This window comes from Larus michahellis, chromosome 3 (genome assembly GCF_964199755.1).
Source record: "Larus michahellis chromosome 3, bLarMic1.1, whole genome shotgun sequence".
NCBI lineage: Eukaryota > Metazoa > Chordata > Aves > Charadriiformes > Laridae > Larus > Larus michahellis.
Genome location: NC_133898.1, coordinates 26437119 through 26463300, shown reverse-complemented (window position 1 = coordinate 26463300; position 26182 = coordinate 26437119). Strand labels below are relative to the sequence as shown.

The following is a 26182-nucleotide window of genomic DNA, read 5'->3' as shown; positions in this document are numbered from 1 at the left end:
CGCGACGGCCCTTGCCGCCAACGGCCGCCTCGCCGGGCGCCTACACCGACGCCGACGTAGGGTGGGGGGCGGCGCGGTGGAGTAAGAGGAGGGGGAAGCCCCAGGGGAAGCCGGGAATGAGGGAAAACATACCAAAACCTGCAGGTGCTACGGGAAGGGAATTCCGGGGCAGCTTGGAAGGATGGTATCATGAGTTAAAAGGAGGAGGAGGAGGAGGAGGAATTACGGTTTGCGCCTCATAATGCAAGGAAAAGAGAGCTTACGCATCTTAGTCCTGTCTTGTGAAAATGGATGGGTACCCGCTAAGGGGGACAGCTGAAAAAAAGCACTTCTTACTCACGTCATTTAAAGTACACCGTTTTAAAATACTTTTTTTGGGGGGGTGGTAAAGATTCCAACAGCCTCTTCTTTTCAGAACTAATAAGCATATATTACAGGGTAATGTGATGCAGAGACTACCTGGGGAAATATTATACTTTGCCTTTCGAAGGCAATCGGCATAGATGGTCAGAATGTACCCCTTATTATTTCACTAATACATTTACAGAGTAAACGGTAGCCAGAGCGAGTGTAATCACAGGACTATCTCTAGAGTCAGCCCGCTAAGTTGTGGTGCATTCCTGACTCACTGAAAAGGCATCGGGTCACTTGACATTGGGGCGTCTGCGGAGAGTCGGAGTAGCCTCATCCATACCTCAGAGTGGTTTCAATCAATATTCCAATATCCTGGAGTTTCACATTCATCCCTCCATAAGATTAAAAATATATCCTGTGTTAAGGAAAGAATACAAGAGCAGGAAAATACGCTTAAATAGAGATAACATCAATCTACTAGTACAGAGCAGCTTGGTTTATGGCTTCGACTGTCCCAGGGTGCTGCTTTGGTCATACATAATTTCAGTCCTTTTTCAGTTCAGTAATAAAACTTGATCTATCATGAAAAACCAAGAATTACTTCTAAATTTGCTTTTGTGATTACATATCTGACTGGGAGCTTCCAGTGACAAAAAGCTATTTCTACTTTCAAAGTCAAGGCTAGCAGCACCCAAGAGCAGCTTAAACAGCTATTCACAAGATAACACGACAATGCAGAATGCTTCGGCTTGAGGAGGGTTACAGTCACAGAAATCATCAGACACTGTAAAAAACACCAACTAGATTGTTTCTGTATGGAATAGCTTTAGCAAACAGTAACCCACGGGCCAAGAGAAGCCGATGTTCTCCACATTTGGAACAGTTGCCCATTGTAAACGTTTATATTTTCGATATCTACAATTTTTGAGAGAAGCTTCTAACAACAATTGACAAAAGATGATCCTGCATCTAAAAGCAATGCCACCTTGCAGCAATGGCCATTTTATTTTAAGCACAGAATATTTTGCCACCCAACTGAAAAGCTTGAGTGTATTTGGATGTCTATTTTCAACCATGATTGGGCAGTGTTCACAGGGGAGCCACAACCACAGAATGCCTGCCTTGCAGAATTTCAGGATTATGTCCAAAAAAGCACCCAATTCACATGGCTCCAGTCATCTGTCCCAAACCACACTGAGACCTTACCTTTCTTGAAAGCTCAGAGAAGCTGTGAACACATTGAAGGCAGGACTTCCCCCCAAAGTCTTTAGAAATCACAGACACAGTTACACGTTTTTCCCACAGTATGTTACAGGTTTAATTGTGCAAAAATACAGTCATCAAGACTTCAGCTTTATTATGAACTGAACACAATTCCAGTGATGTACAGGCATGGAAAGAGCTACTACTGTAATTAGAGCAAATACACCAAAATTATTGAGGCAACCAAGTGGTTCAATACACTGAGATACTCTTCTCACGTGATTTAGACAACCTGTATTTAACCACTGTACATCAAGAGAATCAAAGAAATGACACCTAAAAGGACAGCTAGTAGCAGACTAATGAAGTTTAAGACTGCACTAACTCAAAACAACATTAAAAAATGGTTTAGACGGATTCTCCTGCAATGCCCAAGAGTTAGCCTGTGATACTGCAAGTGTGACGTGTAACTCCTCTTAATTCAACACAGAATATATTGTGTTTTAGCAAAACAAATGGCTTTCCTAATGCCAGTATTTCTTTCAAGCACAGGAAGAGGAAGCATTAACAATCTTTAAAATTGTATTTCAAACTATGAGACACCAATGGTGTTGCAAAAGAAATAGATGAGAAAAACCAAAAACTTCCAGAGCTCAGTCCTCTGCCTCCACCACTTAATAAAACAAAAAAACCCCACCAAAATAATACATATGGACAAGAGAGGCATTGCTGAATCCCCTCGACCCCATTAAAATCTTCCTATAGTGCCTACATCACTGAGGAAAAAAACAGTTTTCCAAGCAATTCCTTTCCTTGCACATCCATGTTTTAGCAGAATCAGACTGGACATTCGTAATGTTGTTCCCCTGCAGCTATTTTTTGGTCTTAACAAATCTATGTGCTTCTTGCAAAAGCGTTTCAACATCTTCGTTATCCTTGTCTTCTGAACTTGGTTCCCAGTCAGAGTCTTCATCAGTAGGTTCACACTCCTCTTCCTCATCATCTATAAAGCTGTCGTTAAGGTCATATTCATTTGGTTCATCATCATTGGCACTGTCTTTCTCCACAGCCCTTCTTCCTGTAGGGACAAAATGTCATATATTCGTGAATCGTGAATACAGAACTAGAGAGACCTTCCAGAGACCATCTAGTTAGTCTCTCCCCTCAGGAGGGGAAAGAATCAACTAAAGCACTCTATGCAATGCTGACAATTTTGGGTTTGATTTTCAAGATTCATGAAAAGCTGTGCCATCTCTCTCTGACCCCTACTGCAGCACTTACCACTTAGCACTCTGACTACTTAGCAGTCTTCCTTACTGGCTTTTCTTCCGGCACTTGGAAGACAGAATCAGGCCTCTTCTAATAATGTCTTCTGATATCAGATGAAAACACTATGAGATAATGTCTTCTGATAACCCTCCTTTCCCTAAGGAGTGGCACACACAATTTTCCTAGTTGGCTTCCTGCTGCTTCTGTACCTAAACAATCCATCTATCTTGCCATTTAGCCTCTAGCTATTGTCAAAGGGCTATTTTGACCATCGCTTTTCTGCCTTCATCCATATATACTTACTTAGTACTTACTTAGATACTCATACTCTTTGGAATCTGACATGGCTTTTAATTTCCATTCACTTCTTTCCTGAGCTTCAGGTGAGAGAAGGGAATCTGCTAGATCACTCGCCTCCTACATTCTCAACTTGGATCCATGCTGGATAGTCTGTGCTTCCTTTTTGAACACAGGTTAAGGAAACAACACGTGCTGAACACTTCTCTCCTGAGCTGGGTGCAGCCTACCTGTTTCCCAGTTCAGTCTATTCTATCGCACTGCTTTCTAATTGGCTGTCCATCCATCTTCTTCACAAATTACATTTGTGATCAAATTGCCTCCTGCCTTCATGGTATTTCGTAATACTCTGTATTGGCAAGAATCAAAGACTCAGAAACCTCTGTTTACAAGAAATGGATGCTATTCACAGCATGTTCCTAAACTTTTTTAGACAGCTTGTTTTGCAGTATTCTTTTAGTTGTTTGACTACGTTGGCACATTTAAATCAATTCCCAGGGGAAGGATAATTCTACTATTTGAAGAAGCCTTATCTTATCTGATTTGGTATTGTCTATATAAAGCTGCTGCCATGTCTTCTCCTTTTATTTATTGGTAGCTGTGAACCTTAACAAGTTTATTTCCACTGCTTCGTGATTTTGGCAGATGTGCATAACCCTTGCTCTAAAAGCCTGCACTCTCTCTCTTTTTCTTACATGTCCACAATTCCTAACTAGCCACAGTCTGTTAATATTCCAACCAAGTGTTCTGCCCTTCAGTCATACCTCTGAGTAAAACCATATTTGTTTCTCTTCTTCCAAGCCTCCAATTTCTGCATTCTTATTTCATCTAGAGATAGCCTGTCAATGATCTCATACAGAAAATTTATCTGCTGAGCAGTTATCATCTTTCATATGAAACTATCAACATGTATTTTTTTTTCTCAGCTACAGATCCTAGTCCAAATCATCAACATTTATATTAACCATAAGCATTTCTTAGCAGCTTCTTGCAACCTCAGGTCAGAGCTCCAGGCATGCAAGCTATGCCTGTGGTGAACTAATGAGAACACTAGTACCTTATGTAGTCAGATCACATCTTCTATCAGTTACATTTTTCTACTAGTGGGAACATTACTATTCCAGAATTATCTTATGGTTTGATTAACATTTTGCACTCTATAGCAACTCTCAGCCAAGGCTTTCGAAAGCATTTACAACATTAGCCAAGTTTCTCAAAGATACACAGTTTTATGGGTGAATTGTGCTACGGGGGCACTGAATGACCTCCTCAGCCACGCGTGACACAGCCAATAACATAGCTGAGAAATATGCTATGGCTAGCAATCTATATTCTTTGAAGGACTGACTGTGCACTACCTAGCAAAAAATCCTGAAAATGCCAACACTGAAATTTGAGCTGTAATCCACTATTCTGCTTGCTAGTTTATTGTTTACCAGACTTCAGAGGAAATTAATCACGCCCATGTTTACCCACACCAGCAGAATTGCTTCTAAGAATCACAGACTATGGTCCTGCGGCATGGATTATGTCTTGGAGGGGAGAGGTCAAAACAAAGATGCTAAATACAATAAGAACAAAATCCCTTTTCCAAGGCTAAGCTTATGAGAGTAATAAGCCCAAAACCTGCTTAGCAAAGAAAAGCTGCTCTTCACTTTCAAAGCACTATGGGGTGGTATTTTAGAACAGAAGTAGCAATTCTGGCAAAATACCGATTACTTCCATATATTTTCCTACAAATGTACAAGGAGCATACTATGGTTTTCCTCCCCATACATCAATGCTTTTAGATTTCAGCAGTGAATGATGTGCTTCCTTCCATGTCTTCCCACTCCACCTCGTTCCACTACAGTTTAACTCAGCCCCACAGCCCCTAAAGCTGCTCATTAGGCGCAATTTTGCCTTTTCCCTAGTACCATATTTCTAAAGATGACCTTAAAACTTTCTCTGAAAGTATCTATCTGCTCCACGTGGGGAGAAAAAGCTTGCTGACATGCTGACTGCCCTTTTCAAAGAGTTATATTTGGAAGTGAGCTGATTAGCTTGCTAGAAAACCTACAAAGAAGCATGTAGGAGAATCCTGTATAGTCTATAGCCACAGCAGGTCATTCATCTTGGGTAGCAACAACGTAGTGAGGTCATTCAGTAGTGACAATTTAATGACAGCATAACTCTAACCTTTTTTTGTTTTGTTTTGTTTCCTCCTTTACAACTATTCTCCCGGAAATTAGCCTTAGATTATTTCTCAAAACATAGACTGCATTCTCTACAGGCAATCTGCAGTCCCTCTGGTAACAATTAGGCTAAAAATGTTAAAAACTGAACATATCAAATGTCACGTAGATGGTACCCTTCTTTTCTTGGCTGGTGGAGTTTAAATACACTTGTATGGAAATTAATGCTGCTGTGCTTAACAGCGCGGTTGTGACAAACAGCACGAAATAAGGGTTAGTGGAGCCCTGACTGTCTGTGGGACTGACCTTACATGCCTCCATTTGACTGCCTCAGACATGAGCTTGTGGAGCCCAGCCTTTTACAAGCTTTGCCCTCAAGAGAGCTAAGCAAGCCAGTCAACAAGACATAGAAAAAAATAAACTAAAAATCCAGTAAATATGAACAGCACTTTAATTAATGAATTCCCTTCTTTTCCCTGTGCACGGAACATCAGTTCTTCCCTGGTTCTTTCTTAGTAAGAGGAGTTGAATTTGATAAACTGAATTTCACTTCCGTGTTAAAGTTTTATGTGCTTACAAGAGAAGGACTATTCCACCCATAGTCACGGTTGGCTGACGACGTGCCATGAGCTGTACACGCAAGATCTACCATTCAGGTAAGGAAGGTATACCTATGAAAGCACAGCTACAGTTTAAAACCTTCAAGATTTAGATTTAGAGTAAGGAGGACTTCAGATATGCACACAGTTCATCTTGCTTCATTATAAAATCTTAACGCCTCACTGCTCTTACAATGCTGCTAACAATTCTCACGACGCTGTAATACACATTTCTACAAGGGAGCAGTGACCAAGATGGGGCATGGGATGCATCAAAACAGACAGTAACAAATACGCCTCAGAATATACTAGTGCACAGATACAACCCTATCAAGCATTCAGTGATAGCAAGAGTGCGTGCATACACGATAAGGAAATGAGATGGGGAAAAAATTTGTCAGCAGAAAGAATAACGGCAAACTCTTGCATCTACCCACAACGGAAACGGAGGGCAAAACACCCTGCCTAGAAAACTAACTATACTTATTTGCACTTTTATTTATTTTCTCTAGAAGGTAGATCTCTCTATTTTGACGATTTCTTTGGGAGATCACCTTGGTGATCTCAAGGAAGACAAGCCAGTTCCCACTTCTACTTGAGATGCCGCAGTTCCACATCCTCATGCTTTGTTCAGGCCAGTGGAAGTGAAGATGGCATACCATCAGACTTTCAGGCTGCTCTTTAAAGCTCTTTTTAAAATTATTTTAGAAAGAATAGGAAGCTTCACACATGAAAGAGACACAAAAGAAGCCTGAAAACAGACCGAAAGGATATTTAAAGCTGGAGTCCACGCACTCACAATGTGTAAGTTAACCTTCTTGGCAGCAGCAAAGCAAGCTATGTGTGCCACTGGTAAGTGGAGGAGATATTCACACACAGTATTACAATTTACATTATCAAGAGAGACTACAGCTCACCTGTGCTACTACATAATCCTCACTGATTACTAGAAATTAAAGTAAGAAGGATATATATGTGGTTTAAAGTTAAAGCTGCCCCGATCTCAAAGACATTAACCTTCTTCTATACTTTAGTCCTAACAAGCCAGTATCTTACCTGAAACATCAATACCTCTTAGTAAGTATAAGAAAAGCTCATTAGCACATGCACAGATATCACTTGAAAGTTATTTAAAGGTCAATGCAATGCAGAAGGAATATACCAATGTTTCAAGAGCAATCAATCTTTACAGGGCAACCTTAACTAGTTGTGGATGAAATATTGGATTCCTTTCATCCTGTTATGACCCCTGTGCAAGGAAGGAAGAATCAATTTAGCCACGTGTCTTGCTTTAAAACATTTGTTTGCTTTCTTGTCTGCTTCCAGGGAAGTATAGGTACGTCAACCCAGGAAGCTTGACACAAAGACAATTTCCGCACTATTACATGTGATAAAACAAGCAGGGTTATACTAAAATAACGAATATTTTCTCCTCAGCTAAGTATTATCAAGCATCTCCAGCACTATTAAATGCCCGAAAACCAAGGCAGATCAGTTGCACCCCGTGCTGATGTGCCCATTCACAACGTTAGAACATGCTCACCATTTTTTGAAGTCCGTTGTCGGGTTCTTCTTTCGGTTACTAAAGAGAGAAAAGTTATTAGTCAGGACAGAGTACAACCTAGCATAAGGGTTATTCATCGAGGTTGGTAGAATAGAAGACTGACCTATTAAAATAAATGCTGCAATGGTTCTGCTGTATTTACAAGTACAGAAACTACTCTGCTGCCCAACCCCCCCCCCCTTTTTTTTAGTATTGAATGATTCTTGAGAGAATACCCAGATGAACAGTTCTTGCTATTATGAATCATGCCATCTGCAGACAAATGTCATCAATACTGGTTGGATTTTTTAAGTAGAAAATTGGAGTATTTCAAAACATTTAAATATTTCACACTATTGTTTCCGTAAATGCCATTTCTCCTTAATAATGTCATAATGCTGATTCTTTAAAGTAAAATACATATCATTGCATTTCCATAACTGTCATGCTCTGAAGTATTGTTTATTGCACTGGGATTTCAAGTGGAAAAAAATTTCAAGTCCAATAATCAAGAAAAGCACAAAAAATGCAAAGTATCTCTTTGAATTCTTTACAAACAGAAAAAATGTAAACAGCACATTCCCCTGTGTTTTTCAACAAGTCTAGTTATTGGAATATAAAAGACTAGAAAGTTTTAGAATAGAAACTCAGATTCAGTTTTAATTATATTGCCTCCAAGCCTCAAGAGAACATACATGAAAAAATTTGTTCTCTCAGTATGAAAATCATTGGTCCAAAAAAAATTTAAAATAAGATGACAGACACGCTTGCAATGTTTGTTTTAGAGCATCACAAGACTTTAAAATCATATTACCTGAGGATTTCCTATCAAAAGGAAAATAAGAATAAAAAGTAAGTATGAAGTCTTAACATATAAATCTATACAGTTAAAACATAAAATATTTCTCTGTACACATTTTGCTATGGGGGTGAGAGAAAAGCTACAGAAATAATTTACTGCAGTACCCAGTGTTGACAAATAACTTCAGTAACACCTAACTATACTGCCTGCTTTCATTGTAATACTGCAGCTCTGAATGGAGGAAGTAGAATACAGAGATCCAGTAATGTCACACTACACCATATTTAACTTTCAATAAAACCTATGAAAATAGCCACTTGCCACACAGCAGTTTTGTCAATATGTAAGATAAAACGCATATAAACTATGTCAATTGTGTCTGACCCAGGCCATCTCACTTCAGTTGAAAAACATATGAAAAAGTGAGCGCAGGTTTGCAGTGGCCAAGCAACCTTCCTTATCACAGACAAGGGCAAGAACTCAAGCTTAAGAAGCACAAGGGTGCAGGGCAATACAAAGCAAGCTGTAAATGCGGTGTTTTTCACTTACAGTAGCTGAAAGCATTTTAGTCCAAGTTTTTGGTATCCATTACTGGGTTCTGGAGTTTCACCCTCCCACACTTTGAGCTACATCGAACAAGTTGGCTTACCTGGAGGTGCACTGTGCTTGTATTCTAGCTTGTGCTGTGGATTCTTCCTGCAAAGAAAACAGTAAAAGCTTGATTTGCCACCTTGTTCCACACTTAACAAGCCCAGAACTCCTTGGTATTTTATGGATAATTTTCATCCCTTTTTCCTATATTTTACAGAATACCCTTGCTGTGAAGACTGCCTTGTAAAAGCAATTGCTTATTTATGTTTTCTTATTCTTCAAAGAACAGAATAGTACAGTTAGTCTTCACTAGAAAAGTCTTATTTTTTATGTCAAAAAAATTGTCACAAATTCACATGCTTCAAGTTGATTTACAATTCTATCTCTACTGCCATCCCAATGTACATTATGTGTGCATTAGACAGAAGTGATAGTTACCTGAATAAAAAATGAAAATACAGCTTCTTATTAAATACACTGTACTGGAACAAGAAGAATTGCCTATTTCAGTGTTTTACTACTATTGTCAGCATCAGACCATTTGATCCCAACTCAAGGCATAGCATTTAGATCATTTAAGAAATTATCAATTAATACAGCACAGAGGTTGTCTTATCTGGAATTGCATAAAGCATCCGTTGTACTCCTGAAAAGTATGTTGTCAATTTCGTTATCGAAATAAACCCAGATTTCTCAATTTTCTGTTTTTCAGAAGAGAAACCTTTTCTGCATTAGCTGAATATAACATGGCTTTTTCTTAAAAGCCACCCTCATTTTGTTACATTTCATAGAGAACATGCTCTTTAGGATCATCACAATTTCTGTGAGAGAGAGGAGAAAGTGTTTCTGCTAAGGCAAATCTTTATTAACAGCAGCTGTTAATTTCAATATGCTCCCACAGAATTGCTGTTGCCTCAAAATATATCCTTTTGTCCATTTTTTCCATTACAGAGCAGTCATTAAACTCTGCTAAATAGAAGTGTAAAACCTAGACACTGAGAAATACAATGAGGTAAACCAATCTTTTGAAGAAAATCAACAGTGCTTAGAAGAAACTGAAGTCAGACATAAACTGGATTTTATTGCTGTTACCTAAATTATGCTTTCTAACAAATCAAAACCGATTAAAATAGTTTTTGTACAAAACCTCAACAAATACTTTATCAAAATTTATAAATTACATATCAAGAACAACATGTAACTATAATCTATGTTAAAAAAAAAAAAGGGGGAATAGTTTACTACATTGACAAACGTGTTGATCTTTGAGTCACTGAATAGGTTCCAAAAGTCAAGTTTTCATGTTTACCAGCTGAAATCACTAACAAATATTTTGCACAGACTTGGGTACTTTAAAGGTAGCAGTCTGTCCACAGGAAATTTCAGAAGGCAGTGAGACTTTAGGAAGAACCATAATGATAGCCTACACTCAAGATTTAACGTCAAGAATTACTCATTATCCTATTATAATTTTGTAACTCCAGGGGAGAACAGTCTTAACCTGTAAAACAAGAAAAGCCATTTTGTACAGTGTTTCTTACCTATAACAAGCCGTTCCATATGGACATTCAGGCCGGTTATCATTGTTACCCTGAGTTACGATCTCCGTTTCATGATAGTCATCATCATTAGGGTGACTGAACTGCTGGAAGTGAACGGGATTCTTCCTGGAAAAGACAAATATATAGAGAGAACTGACTGTTCCATTTAAACATGAGAAGTGGAGATAAGAAGGGTGTTACTGAATCAGTGACAACTCATTTTTCTGTGGTTACATAAGAAAGAGCTTCTAACATCTAACTTTATACAGAATGTAAGACCTACTTTCATGATAACAGAAGAAAAGCTTTGCTTTGCAGCACAGGCTGCAAAGGAGGTTAAAACAGGAATTTTCCTATTTGCCATCTCAGCTTTAAGTTTCAGACCTCCAACAAATACACAATCTACTGATGTAGTCACATAGCATGAACCTTACTCAGTGGACAACTTGCTCTGTTATGACTCCTTCTGGAGCTATCGAAGCACGATAGAAACTTCTACTTGAAGCCTTAGCACAAGTTGGAAGGGCCAGCTGAACAACTGCAGCACTAAAGACTCCCCACATCCTCGGGTAATCGCATATTAGCCTCAGGCAATCTGCCCTCAACTATTATTTCTGTTCCGTATACAAGTTACTGCTCACTCAAATACTTCAAATGCTAGCACATTATTCCAGATGGAGCAGTCTATTAGACGTTACATTGATTATGCTGGCAAGTTTGGTTGGCTACCATGACGTTTTATTTGAAATACCAAATTACAACGATGACATGAAGTTGTACCATAAGACATGATGGCTCTGCATGTAGTTGAGTCACACCAATGTTAGTGATGAGGGCACATTAGTAGCATCCATGACATTTTGCTCTGCAACACTTACAGAGTTGAATCCAGGGTGTGCAAGTAGTGAATACAAACCTATGCATTATTGAAAGAACATTCCTATTGCTTCTAGGCAATATGTCTGGATACACACCATACAACACGAGACAGCTATAACAACACTACTTAGAGAAGAGTTTGCATTACAAAACTTCTGTAAGTGACATTAAAAAGAACACAGAAAAACGGGTTACAACTTCAGGAGAAATTCACGTGACAGATCAAAACACTACAAAAATTATGTCAAAGCGAACATACTCATACCAAAAGCAAATCTACTTTTTCCCTAAGATTTCTTTTAGAGACACTTTTTTCCAAGCATAATATTTAAAAGCATGGAATGTGAGATATTTTAATAAATTATTTTCCAAAAGACATCCACAAAATACTTCAGTGATTTACCACACTAAGTACATAACCTTCAATGCATCTGTGCAAATTATAAAGGCGAACTTCTTGCCTCAAGCAAGAGGAATGACAACTTTACACTACAGAGTGATTACTGCTTTTATTTACACTTGTTACAGCTGCATTTAGAAACACAAAGCCAAAAACATGTATGTAGCTAGCTACATACACAACAGCTTCTTCATTGATCTCAGCCATTCTCTCCTTTAAATTCACAACTACCTCTTACAAACTTTATAGGTAACAGCCAATGTTAATTTCAGCATTTCACCTACTACCATAAGAAAAAAAAGCTTCTGTTACAGCTTTTGCAAAATGATTAAGCACTGTGAGCTCTACCAGCCATTCAGGACTCCTTTTAGGCATTCAAAAACTACTAGATATTTAGTATTGATACTTCAAATCTCCATTTGCCTGGTATCTTTCATTCAGGAAGCTCAACAAGCAAGCTACAGATAAACTCTTCAATGAGATACTTATCAAAGACCCAGTAACTCTTTGATCTATTTACAGAGGTGACAAACTTCTTATCCCGGTCTTTTCTGTTAACTCCTGCAAACTGTAGGGTAAGTAAATATTTTTTCACTAGAAGTCATTGCAAGATTGCATTTACTCATCATTTATTCTACCACAAGTTCTCAGGAAACTTCACTTACACCAAATTCAGGCTGGCTGTAAAATGGGATGAAATCAAGTAATTTTAGAGGCTACTTGCTTTGTTTTCTAAACCCATGAAGCTAGCTTATTAGCAATATAAGCAAGAGTTTTGAGTCATTTGAGACACGATTTATCTTCTGAAAGGGATACAGAAGCAACTAATGTTCTGTGAAATCATTTTTATATTTATTCCTACAATAAGATACATGGAGCATCATAGCCACCGAGGAAAGAAGGCCTAATAGCTGTCATTTAGCCAACCTATCGTATGTTAGAAGATACCCATTTTCTTTCAAAAATTTACTTTGAAACCTACTTGGACAACACCAAACAGCCCTTGTTGGAAGAGAGGAAAAAAAAGGAAAAAGAAAAAGAAAGTAGTACGGGAGGAAGGAGGAAGAGATTAAAAGGTCTTGATGTACACTCCTGATTACGAGGCTTCAGGATTCTTTGGTCCAGTGGATGATGATCCTCAAATTATACGTTACCTGTGAAGCATCTTAAACATGTCTTACTTCAGATGCTCAGGACCAGTAGAAACATCATATTTTATCTTCCTTTTACTGGGATAATTTGTCCATAATTCCACCTCTATGTGTTGTGTAATGATATCCAGCAAAATAAATAGACGCAGAGAAGTACACAGCTTATATTAGGCAAACATTTTCCCTTCTTGCAAAAACCTGAGGCTTCTTTCTTTTATTAAGGGTTTGGTTTGTTTGAGGTTTTTTGTTGGTTTGGGTTTTTGGGGTTGTTTGGGTTTTTTTAAGACACAAAAGATTTGAGTTGTAAGAGCACAACATCTATCACGCCATGAGTTGCACTCCAAAGTTAATTAGTTTCACAACAAAACCACTGCACAGGAATATGTTACTCATTTGATAAAAACAAAATCAGTAAGCTTTACTCACACAAAAAAATCAACCAATTAAAAGCCTATTTTAAGAATGAAGTTTTATGGGAGATTTGCCTTCTCATAAACGTACTCACACAGTTACTGTAACTTTACTTTCACAGACGCTCTGAATTTGTATACTCACACTTCATGATGTAGAAAATTATGCAAATAAAAGTTATGCAAATAAAACTGATAAAGTTATTCAGAATCAATACAGCCATCTCAAGCAGAAGTTGAGTATTGCTCAGTGAAATATTTAAGACAGTTTTTTGTCTGTGCAGCTACCAAAAACAACTTAAATGCTTTTTCCAGCGCAAGTTGAACTGATTAGGTCAGAATCCCTGGCTCTTCATAACCACATGCAGAAGACCCCTGCCATTTCAAGAGCTTATCTTCTCAGCTACTAAAGAAACTGGTAGGGAAGTTGTAACGAATTGCCAGCAGGAGTTACGGAGCTGTAGAATTCAAGCCTGAAGTTATGCCACAACTCCGTTTAAGATGTTTGTAAGCTATAAATTTTAAGTCTTATTAGAAAACAGGACTCCAAAAGACACACTCAGGTCTTCAGCTGCCAGATTTAAAAGCTTAAGGTGAAAGGAAAAATACTTATTTTCACAAGCAAACAAAAAGCTAAGTATTTAAAAGAACACAATAGTAATCCAAAGGCTGGTTGAGCGTTCCCCTGCTTTGACAGCTATGGGAAAGATTTACACATGCCCAGTGTGGACGAAAATTGTGGGTTACGGTTTTAGAGATGGGAGTTCAGGTCTACCGCACCCCTTCTATGCAGCCCTTGAAAAGTGAGGTTGGGTTCGGATTTGTTTTTAATTCCCTATTCTTCTAAGTTCAGAAAAAGAAGCACCAGAAGAGAAAACAAACACAAGACAGTATTCAAAGAGTAAGTTCCTCCACAACAAATATAGTCAGATATAACACACACAGAGCACTTTGCGTCCTGTTGGTAACAGCAGTTTCTTTCAATTTGGTAAAGCTTCAGGCTACCTCAGAAAGAGAATCTGTCACTGAAGGACAACGACAAGAAGAAACCCTGGAGCAAAAGGTGTGCATCAAGCTTGATTCTTTCAAAAGCAGTGTTTTCAAATTCATAAATGAAGAAACTGAACTGTGGGTTACAAAATTATTTCCTAAACGTTTAAGATATGTGTTAGAGAAATCTAATAAAATTAACAGAACTAGCATTTAATCTTTTCGATTTGTACTATTTTACTGATCATATCCAGAAGACAAGTATCTCTTAATAGGATTTTACAAAATAAAGACTAGAACTCTGAAGAGTATTTAGTTATTGGATAAATGACATTTTATGAATAAGAAATCTAACCTAGAAAAGAACTTTAAGGAAATGTTATAGTTACCAAAGCAGTACTATTTTAGGATGTTGACTCCTATAGCATATCTTGTTGGAAGACACCTTTCATAAGGTTAAAGTAATGAAGGAGAGGGAAACTATCCACTGTACTCAAAAGAGCACTCAAAGCACCTCCTCTTCCTTAGCAACTCTAAAAACTAGTTTTTGCTCAAGGAAAACACTACACAATGAAAAACTGAATATGCTATCAACGTGTTCCTTCAAAGCATCCATACACGTCACACTTACATACATGGTCTGTTGAAAACATGAGTAGTTGCAGTTATTCGCTTTAATCTAACATAGCTATGCCATTGATGCAGAAAGACGACTTGGTCATCTTGTATTAAAAGCAAATACTAAGACAGACTACAAAGAGTATTTCTTTCACTATTTAGTCGCATGACATTTCTGGCAGATCAAAGCTGATGTTTTTGATACTTCCTATTTACAAACTTCTCCAACAGAAGAAGATTTTGTTATGCGTTATTCCAGAGCATTCTTTTACTTTACTTTTCTTTTTACTTAAGTATTACCTATACTTTTGGAAAAGTATTGCTTTTGAAGTGAATAAAGACCCAAGAATAAACACACACATACAGACTCCTATTCCATATTAGCTGTAGCTAAAATTTGCCTTCCTAAACATTAGGAATCCTTCAGCATATTAGAGCATTAAATCAGCTTAACCCCCATACAGGAGAAAACTTATCTTAGCAAAATTAAAAGTAGCTATAGCAAACCAGAGGCTGCATTTGTACTACTGGATGAGCTTAACTGCCTAATAAAACATGTTTTCATCATATTCATTAAGGGCAAAATTTGAGATACATGAAAAAAACCTGCATGAAAGCTGGAAATCTGATGTATTCATTAACATAACAGCTTTATGCTTTTGATTTACAGATTGAACATAAACAAGAATCCATTTACTTGTGCTTGTTTGTTTTCTAAATAACCTCACTGGTTTTCCTATTGTTCAAGCGCCTTAGGGAGAAAAAATAATTTGAAGGCAAAAAAAAAAAAAAAGGGAGAGGAGAAGGGAGAGGAGAAGGGAGAGGAGAAGGGAGAGGAGAAGGGAGAGGAGAAGGGAGAGGAGAAGGGAGAGGAGAAGGGAGAGGAGAAGGGAGAGGAGAAGGGAGAGGAGAAGGGAGAGGAGAAGGGAGAGGAGAAGGGAGAGGAGAAGGGAGAGGAGAAGGGAGAGGAGAAGGGAGAGGAGAAGGGAGAGGAGAAGGGAGAGGAGAAGGGAGAGGAGAAGGGAGAGGAGAAGGGAGAGGAGAAGGGAGAGGAGAAGGGAGAGGAGAAGGGAGAGGAGAAGGGAGAGGAGAAGGGAGAGGAGAAGGGAGAGGAGAAGGGAGAGGAGAAGGGAGAGGAGAAGGGAGAGGAGAAGGGAGAGGAGAAGGGAGAGGAGAAGGGAGAGGAGAAGGGAGAGGAGAAGGGAGAGGAGAAGGGAGAGGAGAAGGGAGAGGAGAAGGGAGAGGAGAAGGGAGAGGAGAAGGGAGAGGAGAAGGGAGAGGAGAAGGGAGAGGAGAAGGGAAAAAAAGGAAAAGTCACAGGGCCCCCTGTTTCCTGGCTTAGCCTTATATTTTGTGCTTATGGTGTACACAGATTTATGTAGAGCCAAAAGTCTTCTAAATGCAGTCCTCAGGTCATTGGTCATTTGCTAGCCTCAAGACCACCTCTAGATTTGTATCTTCTCTTTGATATATCAATACACAGCACCCCAGATCTTTTCTGGGCAGAAAGAACTATCAGGAGGCCAGGCACTCAGCAATGGTGTTTTGGAACTTTGCTGGAACATTTGTATCGCACACAATTTTTGTATGACAGATCTTTCACTGTGAAGTGCGAGGATATGAGTAGGAGAAAAAAGGGAAAAAAAAGAGTAAAATTGTTCTTCACTTGAAGTATTATCAAAGACACTGACCAGACAAGGGTTAACATGGAGCTTGTAAGTATGCCTTGTTCTGGTTTTAGGTAGGAACTAAAAGCATCAAAAAAAAAACCCAACAAAAAAGGCAGACCGGCCAATTTATAATAAAAATCATTCTTGGTTATTTAGCGAGGACCAATAATAAGTATTTTAAATATTCAGATCACAAAGCATGCAATAACTTCAATAAATACAATCATCTTTCATAAAAGTTTTATCTGGTAATAAAGCAAGCCTACAGGGTCTATGTTGGGCTTTAAACCATTTACATCTCTTCTCCCTGCTGGTACACGTACTGTACACACAGTGGGTTTTTTTATTTTTTTTTTTCTAAAATGGACCTTTGTTTCTTATTTCCTACATTTCATCTTTTAATTTGCTGAAGTATTTCATCCCTTGTTTGGGTTATAGTAGCAGTTAGCACAACATCCTGGCTCCTCCTTTTATACTTTTAAAATTTTTGTTATGCCATTTGTTTCTCATCAGTCCCCTGCTTACCAAAAGATTTTTTTTCAAATCAAAGCTTGTAACGACTTTACGTTTTTTTCTTCCATAGCTAATACATTACTTCTTAATAATAAGCTATCTTAAGCTAGTTTTAATTTTGCTTTACCTGTAACAGCCTGTTCCATACATGCAAGGTGTCCTCTTACGCTTGATCTGTTTGGAGCTTTCTGAAGCATCTGCACTTCTGGTTGAATCAGAAATTTCAGTCTCGTAATCCAGATTTGCATCAGGCTCAAGAATCCCTTCCTGGGCACCAAAATTTTGGTAAGTCCTGCCCCAGTGAGCTTGTTGGCTTGTAGAACCAGTAATCTGCTCTTTGTTTTCTGTTTCCTCAATTACATTTGTTTTACTGGAGATCTGACCTATTCTTTTAGAACATTTACTATGCAGCTGCCTACCATTTTTTTCCAGAGAACTTCCAGGGGTTTTTGTTCCAGTCTTGCCATTTTCTTCCATTTTTCTCACGGTACTCTCAAGGGGAAATCCAGATGTATTCTGTGGAACAAGGTTACATTTTGAAGGACCTGAAAATTTACGTTCTTCAGAATTAAAAGCTTTAAGGTCAAACTCTGCCTCATCTCATCATTCCAGTTTTCAAAATCAGAGAATCGTAGAACAGCCAGGTTGGAAGGGACCTCAAAAAATCATCTGGTCCAGCCTTTAAAACCTTCTACTCCACTTTCCAAACTGAAGTTAGCTGCAAAATGCAGCTGCTGAATGAAAGGCTCAAGTTAGGAACACACAGACACACACACAATTTAAAGAAAAACTTATCCTAGTACTCCTGTCCTCAGCTTCAGTTCCCTCCCAACACAGACAGGCTCCTCTCTCACCACCTCAGTTTGTGAATAGCCCAAGGACTTCAGCTTAAATTAATTTTAAATTAAACGTACTGCTCCTGGAGAATGAATGGGGGTTATAGATACACTTTAGAAGAACATACATTCCTATACAAGAATCAGTTTTAATCCCTGAAGTACCAAGGTATACGGGGGATATATATATATTTATCTATATATGGGAATTCATGATATACACCTTGAGCTTAATCCCGTCCCAATACATCTTAAATGCTTTAGCTCATGACTCTAAATCATAATACAGTTTGTCAGTAGATACCATCAGGCAAGAATTTCACTTTTGACAGACACTGCATTTTAAATTTTGGATCATATATGCACTTAAAATAAGAGATGTGTGCTTGAGAAAAAGAATAAGATACATAATCAAGACAGGAACATCATCCTGACAACCGAGACATTACCTGGAATCATACCTATACTGAAGGCTGAACTACTTTGATACACTACAGAACTATTCAAAGGTCTCTGCTCTCTACAGTTTATTATCTAGGCTCCCTTCCGGTAAATTTATACTGGGTTTACAAGTATGTGTTTGGCAAAGCTTGAAAATCAGCTGGTGGTTTCCTATTTGATTTTGTTCCTTTCGATGCAAGTCTCATAAAATGATAACCAAAACCAGAGACAATTACATCTGAGCAGCAACATGATTAAGAAAGGCCAAAGTCAGCAGTAACATCAAATCACCCTGACAGCAGCATATTTAGCAAGTCAACTTGGAGACAATGATGACTCTTTTATCGAGACTCCCAAAATCAGGCTCAGCAAACAACTGCAGTTTAGGAAATTAGTCCTCCTTTTAGAAAAGGAGGACTAAATTACTCTAATTTGCCACTCCCACTTGTGACTTCTCTAAACATACTTCAATCCATTGCCTATATTGTATATAACGAGACTAAACACTTTCACATTTATTATGACAATTAGTTAAAAAACAGGTTGTAGTCAAGGAAAACCACAGAACAGACTATTGGCACTGGTTATAGCGCGTATGTAGCCTCACTGCCATCTGGTGGCCCCTGGCACTTAGGAGAATTAATATTCTTTTTACTTCCCACCCTACAGCAGATTTTCTCAATTGCCTTAAATGTGACAGTAGGAGCATGATTTTGGTTTTGTTAACAAAATTCCAATTTTTTTTAGAGTTCTCTATGATTATTATTTTTGCTTGCACGAAGACATTATTTTTTATGCAAAGTTCTGAAGGCAATTTCTTACACTGTGCTCAAGATAAAAATGATTTATGACATTATTAGGAGAAAATAAGTAAGGCTTCATACTCACAAATTGCAAAATGAAACAATTCATTATGTAGTCACTCACCTTGTAGTTTGACAAAGAGAAAGCAGCACTGCAGCTGGTATTAACGTACCCAGCCAACAACAAAGCTCCCCTCTCAGAACACTTTTTCGGATTAAAAGATACCACCCTGAAGGGTACGCTGAGTAGCTAATTTCAATTAACCTTAAGATTTAATTAAAAAACAAAACCAACCCCCAATTGTTTTCTGTGTCAAAAACCATGAAGCTTACCAAGTAGTAGTATTTTAAGTATTTTATCAGATCCTATAACAGATCCAGGTAATTGTAATGCTAGACATTAGAAACACCTGCCCAGGTTGTTCACTTAAAGGAAAAGTCTGTGAAAGCCTCACTTTCCTCTCATCAGAATATGTTGTCTTTGATAATGACCCTTCTCCATTCATTATTAGCAGGGTGCTATCAGTAAGCATTTAACCACCTATAAATGCAGCTGTAATTTAAAGACACAGACACATCGAGCAGCTGGACTGAAGTGCCCGTTCGCTCACTGCCACAGATAGTTTTGGATTTCAGATTACTTTTTTGCTTTCCTTTTTTGAGCTTGGATTATTAGATAGTGCCATAAGCACACTCCCTGCTACCTTTCTTCAAGACATAGCAGTTGCTAAGCCACACGCCATAATTTTCTGACCATAAAACTTCACCAACTAGAATGGCACTCGTTCGGGCAAAGTCCAGTGTCACATTATATCACTGTCACACCATCACCTATCCCCAAACGGTTCTTGGAAAAAGAAACCACACACTAAGCCAATCCTAGGACCAGTACTTCGGCCCACATATTCCAGCCTCTTGCTGTAAAGCTGAAAGCCTGGTATTTCTGTGGAACATTTGGGGCTTAAATCCCAGATCCTGAGAAGGAAGTGCAGAAAACCAAGTCTCTGAAGACTTCCAGGTCCTTGCTATAGTGCTGTCCAATGGACTGGCATTTTAAAACAACTCAAACAACAAATCACAAGCAGAACACATAGTTATGTTGTAAACTCAACCTTCAATATGACATTGCCAATTACATTGTCATTTTTTGAAATACCATGGTTCTGCCCTGAGCCAAAAAATTACCTGAGATGAAGGGGCAGGGATGGAAAGACAGCTCCTTTTCCCTTGATCTTGCTCTTCACCTTCAAAATCCTCTACAGTTTCTTCAGAAGCTAATCTTTTTTTCTGCTGCACATTTACTTCTGATTTTAATGAGTCCATATTACTTTCTCCCCTTCCTTGGCATTTTTTCATTCTACTACCTTAAAAGAAAAATAAAAGGGTACTTTTGGAATGCAACTATTACAATAAAAATCCTGACCGCATTAGAAATCTAAAGCTACATCAAAGCAGAAGATTGGGCAAAAAGCATGAGAAAAAGCAGCAGTTGTGCATTTGCTATTTCAACAACACATTTTGCACTTCCCGCTTATAGGGAATTTTAAACAGCTCCAATAGCGTTCCTATGTATCTCTAGCTCCCCCAAGGTCAGGCCTTCAACACCAGACAGATATCCCTTGCTCAGACAGCTCCAAATCTCTGCACCTATGTGATCAAAATGTTCAGTTTATAATGTTTGAAACAAACATTATAAACACATATAGAACAGACATTTTAGTACTTGTGCAGAAAAAGCAAACAAACAAAACCTCCCACCCCACCCAAAAAACCCCCAAGAATCAAACATAAAGAAAACAATTACAGTAGTGCAGGACTCAACAACTCAACGTGGCCAGTGGCAGTCCTCTGGTACATGCAATTTTTTCACCTGAGGGAATAAGCCAGCAGGGAACAGTCTAGATTTGGAAGGGGGAGGGGGGGGAGTAAAATTTCTTTTGCTTCTTCTAATTTTCTCAAAATTAGCTTTTGAGGAGAGGAATAGGCAGAGTAGCCAACGGCATATGACAGAGGTGTTTACAGCCAGAATTGCCCAGGTCAATCCATCCAGACTCCTGCATTTACTACAGGAGATAAGAAGCAGTTGGTCAGACACCACATGAAATACTTCTGCAGGCCTGCTTGGGTATCAAGAGCCAAATTTTTCCATTAGATCACCTCAGCAGAGATAGCAGATGGAAACAGAGGCATGACAGAATAGCTGTTGGACACAGAGGAGCGGACATACACCCACCAGCCACAGTTCATACACTTAGATTGACTAATGAAGGAAACTCAGCCGTTAGCACCTAAACTACCTCACACCTCACCACAGAAGCGTGAGCAGGGTGGGGCATGCTGCCTTCATCAGAGAGAAACATAGAAACGCAGAAGCACTGTTAATGTGCTTAGTCATTTCCCTTCTCTCAGTTCTTTAGTCCTTCAGTTCCATAAATGCCTTGCAATAAGTTTGTCAGAGACCATCTAATAGCAGTTTTAGAACTCTTTACAAGCTCCCAGGACAGAAGCCAGACTGCTAGAAAATTTTCCTGGGCTTGTGCCAATCTTGCACCCATGTGTCTCCCATTGATAGTGACTAAACACAGTAATTTTGATGCTGCTACCACTGATACACAGGGGTCGAAGCTTATTGTATATTCAGCAATTTCTTTTTGCAAGAAGGACACAAGGGAATGCTTCATACTAGTCAGAAATTACTATAATGCGATGAACTGCTCCTCCTAGGAAGAAACTCTGGACTTGAAATTATCAAGTCTGATTCAGTCACAGTTAAAAATAAACTAACACACACCACCACCCAAAACACCCCAGCTCTAAAACCTGTGAAATTAGAGGAATCTAAACTTAGAAAGGCACTACATCAGTGACTTAAGTGTGGAGAAGGCTTAGAATTAAAGGCACAGAAACTACCTAGAATTTACATACTAAATGAAAGACGTAAGTTTATAGGAACAGGCTACAGAACATCAGATGTTCAGCTGTCCAAAGAGAGTATACTATCTGGCATAAAAAAAAAGAACAGGAAGAAAATCAACTGATCAGAAAGAGCTCTGTCACACCCATAGGGCTGATAATAAAGACGACAACAGAAGTCAGTCTCTGCCAGCTGCCAGGGGCAAAACATGGAAAGAGAAGTAGCAAACTAATACTTTCTATCACCACCATTATAATTTAAGAACATAGCATCAAAACACATGAATGTATATTGGTATGCAAGTGTACTACACTGCAAACCTACCTCCTTTCATTACAGGCTCAGAAATCCTCTGAACCAGGAGATCTCTTTCCAGCATCCAAGACGGAAGCACTCTCTTTCTTTGAATAGATTTTGACTGTTCATTTTCATTATCATCAGAAAGAGGAACCTGAAACAACATTTACTGATTAGTACCTTTTTCCAGTTGCAAAAGAGAGAGGCAAAAAACTAGATCACAAGTTTATACACAGTTACGTTCTTCAAACACATCCTGGATAACTACCTGCTTTCTGGATGGTGCCCGTTGCCTGATTTGGGCTTGTTGTTTGGTTTTTTTTTTTTTTCTATAGTTCCTACACACTCAGAAAAACAATTCCATAGAAACCTTCATGTAGTAAAAAAAACCCAAACACCTCCTTAGATCTTTAGAATAAATATCTAAAAAGCTACAGACTGAAAGTGTCATAGAAGAGCTATATCAGCATCTTGCTATAGAGCTTCAACACACTGAAATAAGAGAATGTTTAACAAACAAATGCCTGTTTATCAAAAAAAGAACCAAAAAACCAGAAAAGTCTTGCTAGCATTCTCTCAATTCCTTTCTCCAGAAAGGAACCAGACTCTAAACAAATTAAATACACCGAAGTCATGTTCAGTACATACTTATGTACTGGAAGTAATACCATCAGCTTGAATCTCTACTTACTAAAAGGCAAGTATCCATCCCAGGAATCTCAGCTACAGTAAAGGCTGACATTTCATTCGTCGTACGTAGCTATCTACTGTACAATGACATTGACCAATGTGTCCCTTTTAGCACTACATCGCTGGATACACAACAGAAGACCTAAGAAAAATCCTGCCAGCTCTGTACACACACCAGACTGTCTGAAAGCCATTTTTACTCAGCCGCATTTTAAAAAAGCGAAAGATTTTTGCTTGGAAAACTCTGTTTTGCTGGACAAGGTGCTGGCTGCCAGGGAAAAAACAGGGGAGTTATTTTCTGTGGGTTTGTATGGATCTTGACAACACAACTCCATCAAAACTGTACAATTCAAATGAAATGGGCTGCTAGTACACTATAAACAGATATTACTCATAGCCAGCACAAAGCATCTACAATCCAACCGCACGCTCTCCAGATATAAGTTTCAGAGGCTTTTAGGTTGGAAGAAGAGCCATTCATTCCTCTGGGCATTCACAGGTACTTGCAGCACAGGTACTTACAGCACAGACCAGAGACCATGGATTTTGTTCCGCAGTACTGAACTCAGCTACCATATCGTTAGTTCAAAATATTCCTATAGCAGCAGCCATTTTTTTTTTTTATATTCCAGAGAAAAAGGTTTAGAAAACACACCATTACTTCATTTTCAACACATGCTTACAAATATTAACTTAAAAATTAAGCACTCACCAGATGTCTGGAAGTAGCATCATTTTTCCTAATTTTTGCAGCTCCCTGTATCTCACAGTTGGAACGTGCTGGTTCTCTTAATGATGGACTACACGACATCTCAACAGGATGAACAGTTGGTGCTGCTTCTACATCAGCCTCCTGATTTTTTTCTGAGAAAACAAATTCATTTTTAGCTAGTCAAACTCATTATGAATATAAACACATACTTTTTGCATAACCACAGAACTTGGTCTGAACATTTGCCATTAAAACACTTCTAAATTAAACATAACATAATTTTACATCAACTTACAGAGGAAATAAACATGCCTTCCTTTCCACCTTCCACTGAAAGTAATTTGAAGCAAATATTTTCCAATTGCTGCAGAACCCTACTGTACTGTGTTCTCGCTTTTAAGTACGTAATTTATACTAGGCACTGCTAGTGACTTTGAGAAGACTTTGAGAAAGGTGAAATTACAGCTTAGAATTTGCAACTTCCCAAAATTTAATTCTATACTTACAGTTAGGTAACAACATTAAGATACAGTTTTCAGGATCAGATGCCCAAGGAATCCAGCACTTAGAATCATCAAATGGTTTGGGTCAGAAGGGATCTTAAAGACCACCTAGTTCCACCCCCCTGCCATAGGCAGGGACACCACAGCCACAGCTGCTCTGGGCAACCTGGGCCAGTGTCTCACCACCCTCACAGGAAGGAATTTCCTCCTGATACCTAATCTAAATCTCCCCTCTTTCAGTTTAAAACCATTATGCCTTGCCCTATCACCTTACTCCCCGATCAAGAGCCCCTTCTTTCCTGTAGCCCCTTCAGGTACCGGAAGGCTGCTGTAAGGTCTCCCTGGAGCCTTCTCTTCTCCAGGCTGAACAACCCCAACTCTCTCAGCCTGTCCTCACAGCAGAGGTGCTCCAGCCCTCTGATCATTTTTGTGGCTTCCTCAGGACCCGCTCCAACTGGTCCATGTCCTTCTGATGTTGGGGGCCCCAGAGCTGGAGGTGATACCCCAGGTAGGGTCTCACCAGCGTGGAGCAGAGTGGCAGAATCCCCTCCCTCGCCCTGCTGGCCACGATGCAGCCCAGTTGTCAAGTTCTCAACACGGGCTACAACCTGCAGCTCTGAGGCGACACCACGTCCTCGGGCGCTGGTTTTAAACGCCTCAGGTCGCAGCCACCGCGTCTGAAATGCCTTTCAGTCGCGAAAGCGCACCAAAACCGCAATTATTTTTCCTTCACCCCTTTGCCCTTCTACTAGCCAATTCACCAGCACAGAGAATTAGGAGGAAATTAGGAGAGTGAGCACCGCTCGGGCAGTCCTTGCCGCCTCCTCCTCAGCGCCGCAGGGCGGGCACAAGCCCACCGGTTCCTTGCTTGGAGAGGAGAAACACGGGCGGCTGGGGCTGCCCCGCCAGCCCCTTCCCGAGGGACCCGCACCGGGGGCGGCAGCCGCCCCCTTCCCCTCGGGAGGAGTGGAGTGAGGGGTCCACTGCGGCCTCCTCCCCTCCCGAGGGACGGCGCCGGCCTTACCTCAGGCGCGGGCGCCGCCTGATGACGTCGCAGCCCTCTACGTCACTCACCTCCGCCGGCCCGAAAAGCCGAAAGATTCGGTTTAAAAACAAGGGACGTCCCACCGCAGACGGAAGGCGGGGAGATGCCGGGCGGCGGAGGAGCGGCTCTGGCACCGGCCGCCCGGAGCCGCGGTGAGGGGGGTAGGCAGGGATGGAGGGGGCCGCGCTCCGCCCTGTGGGCCGGGAGAAGCGGAGAGGAGGAGAAGACAACAAAGACGACCCGGCCGACTTCGTGGCCGTCCTCCCTGCGGAGGTCAGCTGTCGGATCTTCGGCGACCTGGACGTTGAGAGCTTGTGTCATGCGGCCGCGACGTGCAAGGGCTGGCACCGCGTCATCGAGGGCAGCGAGCGCCTGTGGAGGCACCACTGCTTGAGCCTGAGGGCCGTCTGCCGGCGGGAGATCGACTGCGACCGGGGAAACGGGTATTCCTGGAAGGTAAAGTTAGCGCCAGCCACGTAACGTCCGCAGCGGCGAGGCTTCTGGGGCTGGTAATAGGAATACGTAAAGAAATGACATCAGGACACGTCACCTGTCCCAGGCTAATGGGGGAACCGCCATAGTCACGGCTTGGCTTGGTAGTGAACCTCAACAGCTGGACGTCTGGTTAAACACACAGAGAAGTGACAGCAATGCTGTCCTGTTCCCTGCCCAGGACCACACCTGGCCAGCTCAGCACATCCGCTTAGTCCTCACGCTGGCCAGCACTCGTCTTCATCATACCCACATCTGCGCAGCCCTGACAGGGAAGAAAGGCCACATACCAGTAGACAGGGCTGGGGAGGAGAAGACAACATGTCCCTGCTAGGCAGCGTGTGAGCTCTGGTTTCATGAGAACAGCCCTGCTAGTGAGGAATTGCCTCCCGGAAATTCATCCTGGGTGGCTCTGTCTCAGTACACCTTGAGCGACTTCTATCCA

General features: G+C 40.1%; 1 protein-coding gene across 1 annotated transcript; it reads right to left on the bottom strand.

The window, feature by feature from the left end:
• Positions 1–1642: 1642 nt before the first annotated feature.
• On the bottom strand, positions 1643–25636 carry APLF (aprataxin and PNKP like factor). Its single transcript, XM_074579287.1, has 9 exons — positions 25275–25636; positions 23698–23849; positions 22323–22449; positions 20270–20448; positions 17132–17520; positions 10374–10499; positions 8891–8937; positions 7440–7478; positions 1643–2635 (listed from the first exon to the last, which is right to left on the bottom strand). Exons 1-9 carry the CDS (start codon positions 25564–25566, stop codon positions 2430–2432), a joined length of 1557 nt encoding a protein of 518 aa, XP_074435388.1. The 5' UTR covers positions 25567–25636; the 3' UTR covers positions 1643–2429.
• Positions 25637–26182: the final 546 nt, after the last annotated feature.